Below are 16151 nucleotides of genomic sequence, written 5' to 3'. Positions count from 1 at the left end.
TATTAAAGTATTCTTTGAAAATAGAAAAGAACTGCATGTATTTGAGATATTTTTTGTAACATTTCATTTTATTGTTGCTTAAATGCTTTATGATGTTTCTTGTATCCTGCTTTAGAAGTCAGCTAATGAGTGCTATATGTTTGCCAACTCTCAGAATTGTAAACCCATGATTGCATCTTGATTTTAATACACCGATATTCCAAAATGTGTGCATGCTGTGCTCATAAACTGTGTTTGCATTTGCAAATAACGTGTTTCATTCTTGTAGCGCTGTCAACCAGAGTCTCTCAGCTCGTTCGCAGCCTGTGCCGCTCACACTTCTCTCAGGAGTGACAGGGAGTGTCTACACACACAGACACACTCTGATGAACGTGTCGTTTCTATGGGCAGGTGAGTGTGAGTGGCAGTTTTGAGCGCTGTGGGTGACAGGCCTGCCAAAACACAGCCACGCGATCGTCATGTACAGTGCTGCTGGTCCAGGCCTGCGGGTGGGTGTGAAGCTCACAAACGACAGATGAACAGATCCAGACAAGGACTGACAGACCGTGTGACTGAATTTAAGTGCTGAGGTTGTCGAGTAGCTTTGTGTTTCGTGAAGTCATGTCTCAATCAAACCCAGTCAAACACTTTGTATGGCTGTCAACGCAACACATTAGTGTGATTAGTTCGAAAGAAAATAGTGTGATAAAAACATTAACACAATTAATCGTGCCCCTTGATCTGTATGTAAATGAAGTACCGCTTTTAATTCGAGTCTTGATTGTAAAATTGTTTGCAGTGACAGGCTTCGTGTTCAGCGATATAAAACAAACAATATACTGACTTCCAAATATTGATATATGCAATACATTTTGTTTATTGCTTGACAGCCGTGCATGCATGTGTTTGAATGTGTGATGTGGGATTCACAGCAGCACACACTGACCTTGGTCTCCCTGTGAGGCCTCAGAGATGTTGACGGCGAGCTGGCTGCTGAAAGAGTTAACTCCCATCATGCCCGAGTGAGCGCCGGAGCCTGTCAGCGAGGGCAACTGGTTATGGCTCCGCGGCACACTGTACAGCGCCTCCGTCAGGTCTGCAGCACGCTTTAAAATGATCTCCTGGCCAATCCAGAGAACACAGAGAGAGAGAAAGGTGTTATGATACACAGTGCTTCTCATTGGTTTCTGATTCAAGATATTACATTACATGAAAGAAAACAATAATGTCCTGAAAAAATGTAATTAATAATACAATTAATTATTAGTTATTAATCCCAGAATATTTTATCATTGTAAGCAATTTAAGGATTATTTTTGATCATTATTAGAATCTTATTTAAATTATAATATTTATAAAATTATTTTATTTACCTTATATAAATATAAAATTATTTAAAATTATAAGTTGTTAAATAAATATCATGTTCTTATTGTTACATTATTACCATTTTATTTACATTATAATAATTACAAAATATTTACATATTATATTATTGACTTTATGTGTGTACATTATATATATATATATATATATATATATATATATATATATAAAATGAAATAAAATAAATCAGCTGGTTGCATATAAAACCATCAGCCTCATTGTAGTAATTTTCATACCTGATTGTTATGAGGCATTCCATACAGCGCCTCCACCAGGTCTGCGGCTCTTTTCAGAAGAACCTCCTAATAACACACACACACACACACACAAACACAGTTTAGTCCAATACTCCACCTCTGTAAATCAACATGGTTTGCATCCATAAACAGCACAGTAAATCCATAAACAGCAAAGTGGAGCACCATAAAAAAGTATAATTATAATAAATAATTAAATAGTTTTTATGCTTTAAATTTAACCAGTTATTTACTATATATAAGCAAGTCATGTTCAAAAAAGAGAAATCAAACATGTGATGAGGCGGACAGAAAAAGAAGCTGTCGGAATCTCATTTACACCAACCTGTCACACACATAGACACACACACACAAATACACACAGAACACACGCTCAACCTGTGCCAAATCACACAAGCAGTGATCCAGGGCTGCGATCCTTTCAGACTGTACACATATGCTCCACTGTCATTCTTCACACGGCGTGTGTGACTGTGTGTGTTTGTGCGTGTTATCCTGTAGTGTTCCTGTGTAAGTCACACATCTCCTCTGGCCCACAGACTCATTCTGGTCTCACTAAGAGTACCAAAACCAAGACAGGACACAAGCATCTTTCAATGGCTTCTTATGCATAATCATTTTCCATCTGCTACATCTGCACTGAATTGTAGTGTAATTTTTCGTCATTTTATCTCCTGTCTTCACCTCCAGGGCATCTCCTTTCCACTATATAGGCGGAAGCATCAAATCATCACTCTTGCCCATTACATTGTTTCTATCTATTTAACTTTTTGCAATAATTTTGTAAGGTTTTTATGAGCTCATCAGTACACATTATTGCAAAGAAATAATGAATATATATATATATATATATATATATATATATATATATATATATATATTCTAATCATGGGATCTTTAATACTACATGTTGTCCTGCAGAAAATATTTTGTTGCTCAGAAATATACAACTATTAAAAAGTTTTTTTTGTTTTTTTTAAAGGAATTTTTTGATTTATAGAAATTTTAAAATAAGAGAATTATTTTAATTTATAATAAAGACATTTATATTGTTGCGAAAGATGTCTGTCACTTTTGATCCATTTAATCATTAAAAATAACCTTGCTGACTCTAATTCAATCAAAATAAAAGAAAAAGAAAAATTGAAATGAAGAGTGATCACAGCTATTAATGCAAGGTTGCTCTGTGAATAACGAGTTTATTTACAAAGTGTTTCTTTTACAAAGGAACAATTGTCCGAACAATTTTTTAATGAAGCACACATGGACCATGCTTTGTGTTTTTCTACTTTTGAAGCTTGAGAGACTCTGGTCACCATCTACTTCTACTGAAGAGAAGAGAGCAGCTCAAACATTCTGCGAAACATCTATTTTTGTGTCCCACAGAAGATAGAAAGCATAAATGTTTATAATGACAAGGCTGGTATATAGATACATTTAGATTTGAGCCTGTATGATCAGGCTGAAGAGGAGGATCGCTCTTTCTCTCTCTCTCTTTCTCTCATACACACAGTGTTCAGAGACAGACAGAGAGGTGTGGAGGTGATACAGAGGAAGCCAGAGCTGGTATTATGGCAACCTCTACTGGAGCTCCCTGGGGTATTACATTGAAACCTACCACACACACACACACACACACACACACACACACGCACACACTTCACATGACTGTATGAGGAGAGAACAGAAAACAAAGAGAGAGACAGATGAAAGTATAGAGTAAACACAGACAAAGAGAAAAAAGATTGACCCAAAGAACTACAGATGCAGTTCATGAAATCAGGATAAAACGATAGAAAAAAAAAAAAACCCAGGTTGGCTACAGAGAGCAGGACAAAGAGAGGAAACGGCAGAGTAATTGTAAATCTCATGACGAGAGGTGAAAGAGAGAGATGCAGACAGAAAACAGCGCTGAAAGATGAGCAAAGGGGGAAAGGGTTGGAAGAAAACAAAGGAAAAAAGACTCGAGGGACGGAGAGAAGACAGAAGAAGACAAAGTGAGGGAAATGTGCACAAATAAAGTGGAAACGAGTGAGTGAGTGAGTATGTTAGGAGGAGAGAGAGAAAGAGAGAGAGATGAAGAGGGGAAGTTCTAGTTGTTTTTCTCCCTCAAGAGTTGCCAGGTAAGAGGCAGCTGGGGCTGCTGGCAAACCTATCATTACTGTACTGTGAGAACAACAGCCTGTGTCTGTACACACACACACACACACACACACACATTGGAAATATTGCACTAATTCTATATTATGCATGTTGAAATACAAGCTCTAATTCAGGTAAATTTGTTTGTTATATTTACAATCAAGCACTATATCAATCCCAAAGAAAACCCTGCTAATATTTATTGACAAATATCAGTATATTATATCAGTATATATTTATATAAGGTATAAAATCAAGTAAGATACACTTAGCTTTACAATGCTGGCGTTCCCAGCATGCACCAGGACATGAATAATTCATGAGGTTGTGTATTTTCATTACTTACCAGTGTTATTGTTGACGTTTAGTAAATTGTTAGTATATATAAATAGCATAAAAAGTAATTTTAAATTAAATAAGACATACTTTAAATAAATTATAAATCATTTTAAGAAAATAATTAAAATCTTTAAGAAAATCTCACTTTTCAGTGTATTGTTTTTAAATTAAGCTACAGACTTCCCAACGAAGTGTGAAAAAATTTATATTAAACTAAATACAGCATACTTTAAAATAATAAGTAAATAAATTTAAGTTAAAAGCAAGTAAATCTTATTTTTTGTGCACTGTTGTTATCTCTAATCTATTCATAACTTTAAAAAATATTTAGAAGTGAATAAAGAACATTAGCTCTCAAATAAGTAATACGTAAATACATTTAAGTAAAAAATATTATTTAATATAAATTGAATATAAATTTTAAAATCATTTTATAATATAAATAATAAACTATTTTATCAATAATACTGACTATAATTTACACAAACCTTAAGCTTTGATTTTAGAGCTTTATTTTAAAAGCTTTTTATTTTACAATTTTAGAACTGAATAAAGACATTATTTAATTTCTTTACAAACATTTCACCTTCTGAAGATACAAAAAAAAAAATAATAATTTTTTTCATGGGCACTTTTAGACGTTTTGTCCCTCAAAACTGTATCTAGGCCACAAACACACACATACATACAAGCACAAATGGACCTAAAATACACAAATATACCTTAATACATGCAGAAATACAGAGCTCATGCTGGAACATAAGCTCTCGGATTTCCCACATCTATGTCATGCAAACATTAGCCGGGCCTGCATCTGTGAAGTGCAGCTCTTAGTGACTGTTTTATGCCAGGCCACGAGGCCCTGAAACTGAACACTTTCTGGCCGAGTTTCTGAACACACTGTGTGGAAACTGTTACATGTACGAGGAAGAACAACAGTGGCCTTCAGATCAGGCGGAGAGGCAGAAACAGGCTCAGGAAACCACCGAATATTGTGATATTTATTTGGAGTTTAACTTTAAGAGCTCATCTGGGACTGTGTTTGCGTGGTAGTGCACAACATGCAGGCAAGAGAGGATTGGGGGGCATATGGAGATAGGGGCACTAAGCTTCCTCCTCGTCATCCTCATTTACTTGCATTTCCCACGACAAAATATGACCTTAGAACTAACAGTCCTCCCCCAGCCAATCAACAACGAGCAGTAACGATCCTCACAGATGGCTCAAGTCAATGACAAACATGGGGCGAGAGAGAGAGAGAGAGAGAGAGAGAGAGAGTCCCTGTTACAGCTGAGACCTTGTGCTCTGTTGTTCTTGCATTATTCAGTCTAATGTATTTATTCAACCTTTACATTTGTTACAGTGCGATGAGTAGGGACTCATTTTATAAAAAAAATAAATAAATAAAAAACAAATTGAATAAAAGAAAAAAGAAATGATTAGAATAGAACAAAAACAAGAGAGCACCTTGAAACACAAATAAAGCAAGACTACTCATTACTGTACCATTTTCTATAATAAAGACACATCCTGTGAAGCATTTACTCACTTTAATCCAGGGTTATTATTGTTAACTAAAACAAAAACAGTAAAAAAAAAAAAAAAAAAACAACAGTAGAAAGAAATAAAATAAACGTTAACATATAGAACAATTGATACAAGAACTATATATATATATATATATATATATATATATATATATATATATATATATATATAACAAATTTTAAAATTACTTATTCAAAAATAAAATAAACTGATTCAAAATATTAATAAGGACAATAACGGTATCTCAATAATACTAAAATAACACTGCTATAATCAAATCTATTAATCACACTAAATCGTTAAAAAATGAATTATTATTATAACAATTTCACCAACGTTTCACCACATCTCCTTAGCTTAAAGCGTAACATTTTAAAAAGTCACTTTGCATTAAAGCATCTGCCAAATTGATAAATGAAAATATTTTAATAATAAAATAATATAATAAAAATAAGAAATAATTATAAAATAAGAGCTATGTGTCATATTTAAGTGTATTTCTGTATCGATTATTGTTAGTTTTTTTTATTGCGCTGTAAAAAACAAACAAAAAAACATTAAACTCAAAAATATTATTTCAAATGACAAAAATCAACCTGTTTATATTAGGTTATAGAAAAACAGTATTAATGCTTTTTATTATGTATTCATTTTTTGTATGACTGTTATTGTGTTAATGAGTGCTTTGTTTTAAGTGTGTGCGTGGACCCGTTCATAAAGTATTTCTTGTTTTACTGTACGTCTGGTCGTCTCTCTCTTATGGTGTTCCTGTGGGTATTTCTTTATTATACACGCCAGTACTCCCTCCCTCCTCTGCCCATCTGTACGTGTCTCCATGGTTTGGTTCTCCCCTGCTCTCATGCCTGATGCTGTCCAGGTATGGGGCTCTTGTTCCAGGCTGCCTCCCCGCTGCAGTTCCCTGTGTCCGGCCCCAGTCGCCCAACCTGTCCCTGGTTCAACAGCGCTCTGCCATCCACACCCAGTGGGCAATCTGTCACCAACACAGCCTTGGCACTGGCAGCACACCCCTCTCTCTCTCTTTCTTTTTCATACCCTCCTTCTCCTTTGCTCTCCTCTCCTGTCCTGTCTTCCCCCTGGCCACGGCTCAGTTCATTAATCTCCATTATAAAACAGAAGTTAGTTAATGTCTCTGATGCTCGCTGGCTACGACACCCTGCCACGGGCCCTTTGGCACAACATGAACGCTCACACAAGCACTTATGTAAAAACACACACACATTCATTCGTGCTTAGCTATTCACATCTTCACACACGCCGACAAATACAACATAGTTGCTAGTCTGTATGTTCTGAGTTTGCAATATTAATTTCATTTTGATAAAGAAATTATTAAAGGTCAAGCATGATTTATTGGTTTGGTGAAAAAAAAAAAGAGTCTTACTTCAGGTTAGAGATCTGATCAAACCACTAACCCTAAGTATAAACTTAAGTCATTTTGAGGCTTGCAAGTGACCAGATTTAACAATATTTGCCTGGTGGACAATAAAAGTTAAAAAAAAAGTCCCATAGACTTGAGCAACAACCCAGAACACTCTCCATTACACACATTTCCATGAGAAATGTAAAAATTGAGTATTTTTATGTATTTTATTGTTGATTTTATTATACTGCAGCAGCTAAAATTAATATTAATAATAATGCAAAGTCGTATTAGTAAAAAGTGCTTTGAAAATGTTTTTATTTGAATTGAAATCAATACAATTCAATAATATTAATAGTAACAAAATCTATTTAATTTAGTTTCACAAGCTGTGTATTTCTCATTTAAAAGTCACTTTGGATAAAAAATAAATAAATAAATTAATAAATATAAGTGCATAAGTATAAAATATAAAAATAAATGCATTATTTGAGAAATCTAAGAAAGTGAGGTATGTAGAAAAACTAAAAAGCAAGTGAGAGAGGTATAAAATGACTTCAAACAGCCACGAGGTGAATAAACTGCACAGTTCTGCTCAGTGGACTTAGCTTTACTTTATTATTTATGTGGCGTCTACAGAACGACCTGCGGCTACTTTACACACGCACCCCTCTCACATCTCTACAAACTACTTCACATCACACTTTCTTGGCCCAAACAAAAAGTCCGGCACATTCACTCTCAAATTAAGTCTGCCAGCACAAATCAGCGCTGCGTTCCCTGTAGTCAAGCTGCACTATAACCTCAATATCACTTCGAGGCTCAATACTCACTCTGTTGAACCCCTAATGAAATGCAATCAATGATTGATAAGGTGGCAGTTGCCCTGAAGTAGACCCGCTGATGATTACAGCCGGTCGGCCCGAGCACCTGACCCCGCTCTGGGCTTCAGAGGTGTGCCACCTGGCCCTGAGAGAGACAGGCGCTGGGCCTTTTGTCTTATTAGCTGACTGTCGAGGTGTAAAGATCTGCCGCCTGCCAGGCATACAATTAGTCATCCTGTGATCTTTATTACTCTGGGGTGGTGGTCTTTCTTAGCAAAGCCCCAATTTGACACCCTCTCTTCCTCACCCGGGAGCCCCAGGCAATGCTGGGGATCAGGTGATGGGACCTTGCAGAGGGTCCCTTGCGTCACAGGTTAAGGACGAGGCAGGAGTCCCTCTTGTGCTACCAAGAGGACCGTGAGTGATCCTCTGCAGGGTCAGCGATTGGAGGAATCCGCCCACTTTGTGATCTCTGATTCCTCCATATACTCTTCTTTGCAGCTTCTTAAGACCCTCTTAAAATGATAAATAATTTTTAAAGGTATCTTGAGTTGTCTATTTAGCTCTTGGGACACTAAATAGTACTTACAGTATTAACAATTAATAAATATTATTTTAATTGATGTTTTTCAGATCAGGATGCAAATTTAATGACTTTCAGTGGGGTCAGCAAAAAAAAAAAAAAAAAAAAAAAAATATATATATATATATATATATATATATATATTGATAATTTCACATGTACACAACTTTCTTTGGTCTTGCAACTCAAATAACCTCTGGACAGTTAGTCAAACATTAACACGTTAAATTGAAAACTTGCAAAATTCATAAACAACAGCGGAAATATGACTACTAAAACTTTTTTGTTAATTGAAACAAAGCTAAAATAAAATAACACTTTAAAACTAATTGAAAATTACAAATGCCTTGGAAACAAATGGAAATATGTTTATGCTGAAGCACTAAAATCACTAACTGGAAGTAAACTAAAATTAAACTAAAACGGAAACTGAAATAAAATATCCCTAGTTAGTCATATTCACAAAATAAAAATGATAAAAACTTTGATAATGAAAACTTAAAATAAAAGCTAATAAAAATTTTTAATAAAACTATAATAGTACATAGATAATATTAAAATAACACTGGAACAAACACCTAGGCAAATATTGTATTAGCATTGGCCATATTACCAAGTGATGTGTAAAATTTGCACTAAAGTACCATAAAGTTTGTTTCGATGCATTCCTAATGTCAAAAACAAAAGATATCTCCCACACTTTTAAAAAAGCACTTTTTTAATATCCTAACTATGTGCACTATTATGCGCAGTTGCATTTTATTATTTGCATTTAGCATTGTTTTTAGCATTAGCATCAGCTGACAACTATGAAATATAAAAAAGTGCTTCGTGGAACACCGTTCAGTAAAACTCTTTTCGGTTCTAAATGGAACCTTTATTTTTAAGAGACAGGCCGGAAAGGGTTTGGACTCTGCGAGAGATTCGCTCAGGGAGGCATGTGAGCGGCTCCCTCCCCTGAGAGGTGTTCTGGATGAGCTGGATTCATGTCTGCATGTTAATCTCTTCACTCTACCTGCCAAAAGGCAGAGAGCACGTGTTACGGCGCATCGAGATGCCGTGTTCCTCTCCTTCTCCTTTTCACAGACCTCCACAGCACAGCTTCACAGCATGAAACCATCTCAACACTCCCGGCCCCCCGCTGTCTGTGTGTGTGTGAAGTGTATGTGGGTGAATGGGTCACAAGGAGTCGCTCAGACGCTCTACAGTTCATTCAGTACAGGTAACAAGGTGAGTCTGTTTGACTCTAGATTGGCCCGGCTCTCGGCTCTCTAGCCCTGAAGGCTGTCTCCCGACAAGCCTGTTTCTATCTTCCTCCTATCTTTTCTTCCTCGTGTTTTCCCCTTGCTTTCTTTCCAGGGGCTCAATTATGGGAGGATGGTTCTCAAGCGCCCAGCGAGAGCAGATCAGCTGACCCGGGAGAGCAAGCCATCCGACAGGTCCCCTAACAATGATAAATCACATACACACACTGAGCCTGGTGAACAGAGGTCCACCACACACACACACACATACATACATATACAACATTACAACAGCAACCTGCCACTTGCACACACACATATAAGCTTATCGTGCTAATAAAGAGCAACTGATAAAGCAAAATGTGCCATCATGACAAGGCAGAGGAAGTCAATAATCTACTTCCTCCTTAAAGAGGGCACATAGTAGTATGAACAGGATGGGGCTCGTAGTCACAAGGACGATATCTGAATAACTTCTGTATAAGGTTTTGAGTGAAAAACACAACTGCACAAATGTATATTTTATCAGTAGCTTTTTATTTTGGTTTCACATGTAAAACACTCTTTAATGTGAATTAGAATTAGAATTTAGAATTGTATTCCATAAACTAAAATTAAAATGATCAAGTCACAACATTTTATGTTGTAATTTTATGAAATGCATTAATTTAAATATCTGTTTATTAACAAAAAACAGTGGCTTTATATTTTTGTTACATTTTACATTTTGTTATTTTATTATTTTTGTTACCTAATATAGTTTAATGGCTGTTAATCAAATTCTTTTAACCTACCCCATATAGTGTAACAATATGCCTTGCCATTGGGGCATGTTGTCACAAAATACCAGCTTGTCTAAACAGTGTGTAAAGTTTAATTGCGTTTTAGGATGAAGATTTGCACTCTGAGAAATATTCACTCAAGTACAAACTGTGACAACTAGCCCCAGTCTCCTATATCTGCTTTGTCCAGGGCTTCTGAGAGCTGCCACACGTAAGTGCATATTCTCTCAGACACGTAAGTGCATATTCTCTCTGACTGAGCAGAAAGCCCATTTAAAAATATTTCAGCATGCAAACAAGACTTTTTTGGTTCATTTAATATGCATTCATTTTTCTGAGTTTATAAACCCCTTATAAACTCAAACCCCTTCTGAGTTTATAAGACACGCCATAATCCAGGTGTCCATTAGAGTGGATCTCACAGGTCGTTAACCTTACGCTAACCTGGGACTGCCTGTGAACTTGTGTCCCGAATGCCAGCAAGAAACACAGCTGCCTGCGGGACAGAGCAGCATCCTGAATCGCATCCATATTCCTGATCTATCTGGACAGAGAGGTGTGTGCTCACGGCCAAACCCGGGACTGGAAATGAAATTATAGATAAACCTGATACACGCCTGGCCCCAGCAAAGGTCGTCAGACAAACACAGCTGGGTTTCTAAATGCTGGGGCCATCACTGGCACACACACTGCGGATCTGATCAAGGATTTGGAAGTATATGCTAAAACACAGTCAAACGCATCTGTTATGCAAAAAGAAATATATGTGTATATATATCATAATACATTTTGCACATATCATTAATATTGCATATGTACACATATGATACACAAAGCTATAACAGTGATAAACGGACAAACGAGGTTGTTCATGCACAGCTTGGAATAGTTATTTACTAAACTTTATTTGTTTATTTATTTACTTATTTGCATGCTGAATTACTTATTCATTCTCTTAGTTATTTATTTACCTACTTACTGCTTTATGTATTTGCTTGGTTATTTATTTATAGGACTGTGTCAAAAAACCAAGGCACCAGGAACAGAAAAAAGACGGCGTGAAAAAAAAAATCTGTCTACATTCTTATTGAGTTTTCCTCTTGAATGTATAAGTATATAAGAGGTGATAGCTGGCGGTCTCCCCTTGCCACGTATCGCAGCATCAAAGCGGCCAGACAATGTATGCTCACTATTAGTATCAATTTACAAATAAACTGCTTTTTTGGTGACTGGATCTCAGATGTCAGATTTTGATAAATGGTTTCAATTTGGCAGCTGTTTTAAAGTGTCAGTCCGCATCAGATCTGATCCCCTCCTACACCAGCACCCTGCCCAAAAGAATCTCTCTCACTTAGCTTCCTGCCTTTTTAGGGGAAAATAATCTTTTCATACTAACCAGGCGGCAAACCGCCCAGGGCACCTGACGGCACATTGAGTTTTTGCGCTCGACTCGATGTGTGTGCGCACACATGTGTGTTTTGTACATATATATATATATATATATATATATATATATATATACACACACACACATTCTGCACCCGTTGCATATCAGCTTTGTTCTTTGATTTGTTGCTTGTTGCTGCCCCAAAGCTGCAATGTGCCACCAGCGTGCATAACAGTGCCGATCTAACCTCCATCTCACCCTCTCAAAGCCAGCATCACACAAACAGTTGTTTTTTCATTCACAAGCCAGTATGAGCTGCTCTTCTACGCTATCAAACAGAAGACCCTCAGGCTTTCAGAATCAAGGTTTGCTTCACAGACATAAGAAAACACGCGTCCTTTTCAGCAAGAACGAAGTTGCAACGCCAAATCTGAGGCTGAAATATTCAACTCCCGTCTAGCGAATGCTTTACACGTATTTTCAAATTTATGTCAAGCGTTTCTTTCAAATGCAGGAGAGCCTGTGTAAATCCAAAGCACGGCCAGGGAAAACAAAATGGGTGATTTTGAAAGCAGCGAAAGCATTTTCTGGCGACCACACTTACCTTAGGTAACCTCTCCGGGTCTCCAGGGTGACGAGGGATGACCTTTTGTAGCCTCTGGAAGCCATAGTCTATGGTAGGTTCGTTCAGAGCTGCGGGAGAAACCGAAAATAAGATGTTTATTTGATTTAATAGACTGCAATTCTCTCAGAAACAGGCCGTTATGTCATCTTGTCCATTTCCCAGAGTTCTTTGCCATGGGGTTAAATATCAGCGTGTGTCTGTGTAGGTTTCTCCCTGTATATTTGTTTACGTTCGTCCTTGTGGCATCAATCCAGGCCTCCCCCAGTGTGAATTTGTTTTATGAAGTGTTTAGTGAGGCCCTATGGCCTTCCTGTCCCTCTTTACACTTCTTTATTCCCAAACTCTAACCTTTCCTGCCTAATTCAATTCTTTTCTTCTCACTCAACCCTGCTCACGTTTATTTCATTCTCTTGCCGCAAACAGCACCTCCGCTTAGCCCCTCTTTCCCATCTCTGTCGCGATACGACGGCAGAAAGAAACACCCGGAAAGCAGTTAGGGAGATATTTCTCCATAATCAAGCCCATTAATCATAAAAGGCTGTCAAATTTGACTTTGGGGACAATTTGTCAGCCTTCTTGCCCGGTCCGCTTTTGTCACCGTTGCCTCTTGTATTCCGTAAGGATGATTGACAGTCCAAATGCTAGCGAGTAGAATACCTAGTTTGCACTAATATGCATAAGCGGTGCTTTCATGAATAAGAATAAGGTGGCTGCGCAGGAGCAGGGGCCTCTTTTCAAAGGGCCCGGTGCCGTTTGTCGTGCGCGGCAAATAGATGTTATTACCATTATAACAATATTTGTTTTCTTTCCTCGGGAATGGGTCTCGGCGAGCTGCTAAATCAAATTTGTTTGAGCCGGTTTCACGGTGAGGAGGAGAAAAGAGCTCGCGGAGTGACAGCGGTAGCTGAGGAGGGGGTGTGTGGGGGTCTTTGTTACTCAATGCCCCCGTGAAAGTGAGGGAACAGTCTCTCTGGATGCTCTGAGAAAGGCTCTGTGGAAACGATCACGTTCCTTCTCCAAGTCGGGAGAACTGAGGTTTGATCAAACGGCAGTGTGATTAGACTCAGTAAGCGATCTACGTGCCGTTGTTTTGTTGTGTCGTTCTTGGACAGTCTGCTATGCACTAATCACCACCATCTGGATATAAGGTGTCAGGAAAAAAGAGAGTAAGACAGAAGGAGAGATCAAGAAAGAAAGAAAGAAAGTAAAAATGGAAGGAAAAATGGAACCAAAAGAAGTAGTAAAGGAAAGGAGTAAACAAACACATGAACAAATGATTGAACAAGTAAACAAAAAAAACAAGCAAAACAGAAAGAAAAGAAGGAAGGAGTGGACAAACAAATGAACAAACATGAATGAATAATAAATGAATGAATGAAGACATGAACAAACAAACAAACATAAATGAATAAGCAAAAAAAAAACCTTGAAAGAACAAAAGATGAGGGAGGAAAGAAGAATGTAAGGAATGAGATGCAGGAACATCGGAAGAAGAGCATCCATGAGAACAATTTCACAAAGCAATCCCATAAAACTTACACTTTAATGAACCGTCGGACAGGGGACATGAGAGGGAGGGCTTTGTCTCTCTATCACACCCCCAAGAAATTAAGCCCATTACTTCTCTTATTAAAATCCCCCTGAACTTTGACCCCAGCGCCCCATTGGCTGCCTGCAGGGCCTCTGTCCTCTCAGCCAATCGATACGGCTGCCTCCCGCGGAGAAGTGGGAGTAATTGGAGAGTGTGTGTGCGCGGGCCGAACCCTGACCCTGCCTGCATTACACAGCCCATATGAAGATAGATTGCCTGATTTAGTGTAAACATATGCTGCAATTCTAGCCATCAGTGCCACTTTCTCCGTCGTAATTTGTATTGATTTTTTTCTCCCTTCCTCTCAGCCATCCACGCGTCTTTGCTGTGCCTGACGTGCGATTGCGAAAAGGGAAAGATAATGCAGTTCGCTGAAGAGGTGGCGAGTGTATGTGTGTATGTGTGTGTGTTGGAGGAGACGAATAGAGGGATGTATATTTATTATTAATTTAATCATCTCCTTATTGCAGGCGCTGTGGGGCTGCACATCTCTTTTCTCTCTCTCTCGTTCTCGTTTGAAGGTTATCACACTCTCCACTGAGATCTACTGATGCTAAATAGAAGGTTGCTTTGGAGTGTGAGGTAACAGCGAAAGATTAATATGATTTCCTCTTTCAGATGTCCAGCGGGACGGGACAACACAATGAGCCACCATATAAGAGACACAAAAAAAGCATTTCCTCATATGCTTGCATAACTACATCTATTACTGGCAAGATTTTGATCATCAGCACTGCAGGGTCGAGTCTGAATCGTGTCCCCCATCATCATCGACGCACATCAGCAAAACCGTTGAGCGTTTGACCTCTGACATGCAGTTAACCCGCACAGCACACCTGCGTTTGTCCTCACATATGAGCTCGCCGGAGCGCTATCTATCTAGCAAATTAGAAGTAGTGCGTGAAACTCTAAAATCAATCCCAGCATACCTCTCTGTTCTTATTACACGCTCTGCAGAGGTCAGAGGTCAAATAGGGCTGACTGGGAACCCACTCAACACACACCAACTCATGATAGCCAGATCTAATGAGGGCAATGCTTACTAATAAAAGAAGGAGGAAAATAAAAGAAGAGAGGAAAAGACATACAACCAGAAAGAAAAAGCAGAGAATGTAAATGAATAAATGGCTCCATACACAACACACATGGATTTGAATTGGAATGACAAGAAAAGGAACTGCAATTCAAAATAATTCAACATGTAATCCCTTGTCCACAATTGCTAATTTATTCAGTTAAATTCATTAAGTTTATTATAAATATATTAATCTATTATGTTTGCTCCATGCATCCATCATTCTATCTATGTATCTACATATCTTCTTAGTCCATCCATCCATCCATCCACTGTATTTCTTTTGGATGGATATCTATCTTTATCTAGATATCTCTGTCTATATTTTGTTCCATCCATCCAGCCATTGTTTGTTCATTAATTTGTTTGTCCATCCATCCATCCATCCATACATCATATTTATAGCTTCAATGATTTGTAAACATCTTTCTAAACTGTTCGTTCATTTGTTCATTCCATCCATCCATCCATCCATCCATCCATCCATCCATCCATCCATCCATCCATCCATCCATCCATCTATCTATCTATCTATCTATCTATCTATCTATGTTCTATCTTTTGTTCCATCCATCCATCCATTGTTTGTTCATTCATTTGTTTGTCCATCCGTCCGTCCATCTAACCATCCATCCATCATATTTAAAGCTTCAATGCTTTTTAAACATCTTTCTAAACTTTAAAATCAGGCTTTGTTAAGCAACATTTAGTCTCAAGCTTTGCTTTTATACTTAAAATTTTCTGTTTTTTTTTTCTTTATTTGAATTTCCTTATTTAATTTCACTGCCTTACATTCAAATTCGAATTGCAGTGCTGTATCCTACTTACTACCTCAATTCAAATTCAAATTCAGGAATATAATTGGAATTTAAAAACTATTCTGAGTTCAAATTCAATTCCAATTCAGGACTGTAATTGGGACTTAAAAACTATTCTGAATGGCACACAACCCTGCTCCACAAGCTATCACAGCGCCTAATTTCCCAGCCCAGCCCCAATAACTTGTCT

The 16151-nt window shown here is 37.6% G+C and overlaps 1 protein-coding gene across 14 annotated transcripts in view; it reads right to left on the bottom strand.

The window, feature by feature from the left end:
- The window catches only part of LOC131553612 (transcription factor COE3), a 122561-nt gene that overhangs the window by 7947 nt on the left and 98463 nt on the right, over positions 1 to 16151 (bottom strand). For all 14 annotated transcript variants that reach the window (XM_058798381.1, XM_058798380.1, XM_058798382.1 and 11 more), the window contains 3 exons: positions 12457 to 12545; positions 1602 to 1667; positions 926 to 1100 (listed from right to left, as the gene is read on the bottom strand). In XM_058798381.1, the coding sequence (XP_058654364.1) occupies positions 926 to 1100; positions 1602 to 1667; positions 12457 to 12545 (330 nt within the window). The remainder of the gene's footprint in view (positions 1 to 925; positions 1101 to 1601; positions 1668 to 12456; positions 12546 to 16151) is intronic.

Source organism: Onychostoma macrolepis, chromosome 14 (assembly GCF_012432095.1).
Source record: "Onychostoma macrolepis isolate SWU-2019 chromosome 14, ASM1243209v1, whole genome shotgun sequence".
In the NCBI taxonomy this organism is placed as follows: domain Eukaryota; kingdom Metazoa; phylum Chordata; class Actinopteri; order Cypriniformes; family Cyprinidae; genus Onychostoma; species Onychostoma macrolepis.
The sequence above is the reverse complement of the archived record's forward strand: the minus strand, read 5'-3'. Positions and strand labels throughout refer to the sequence as shown.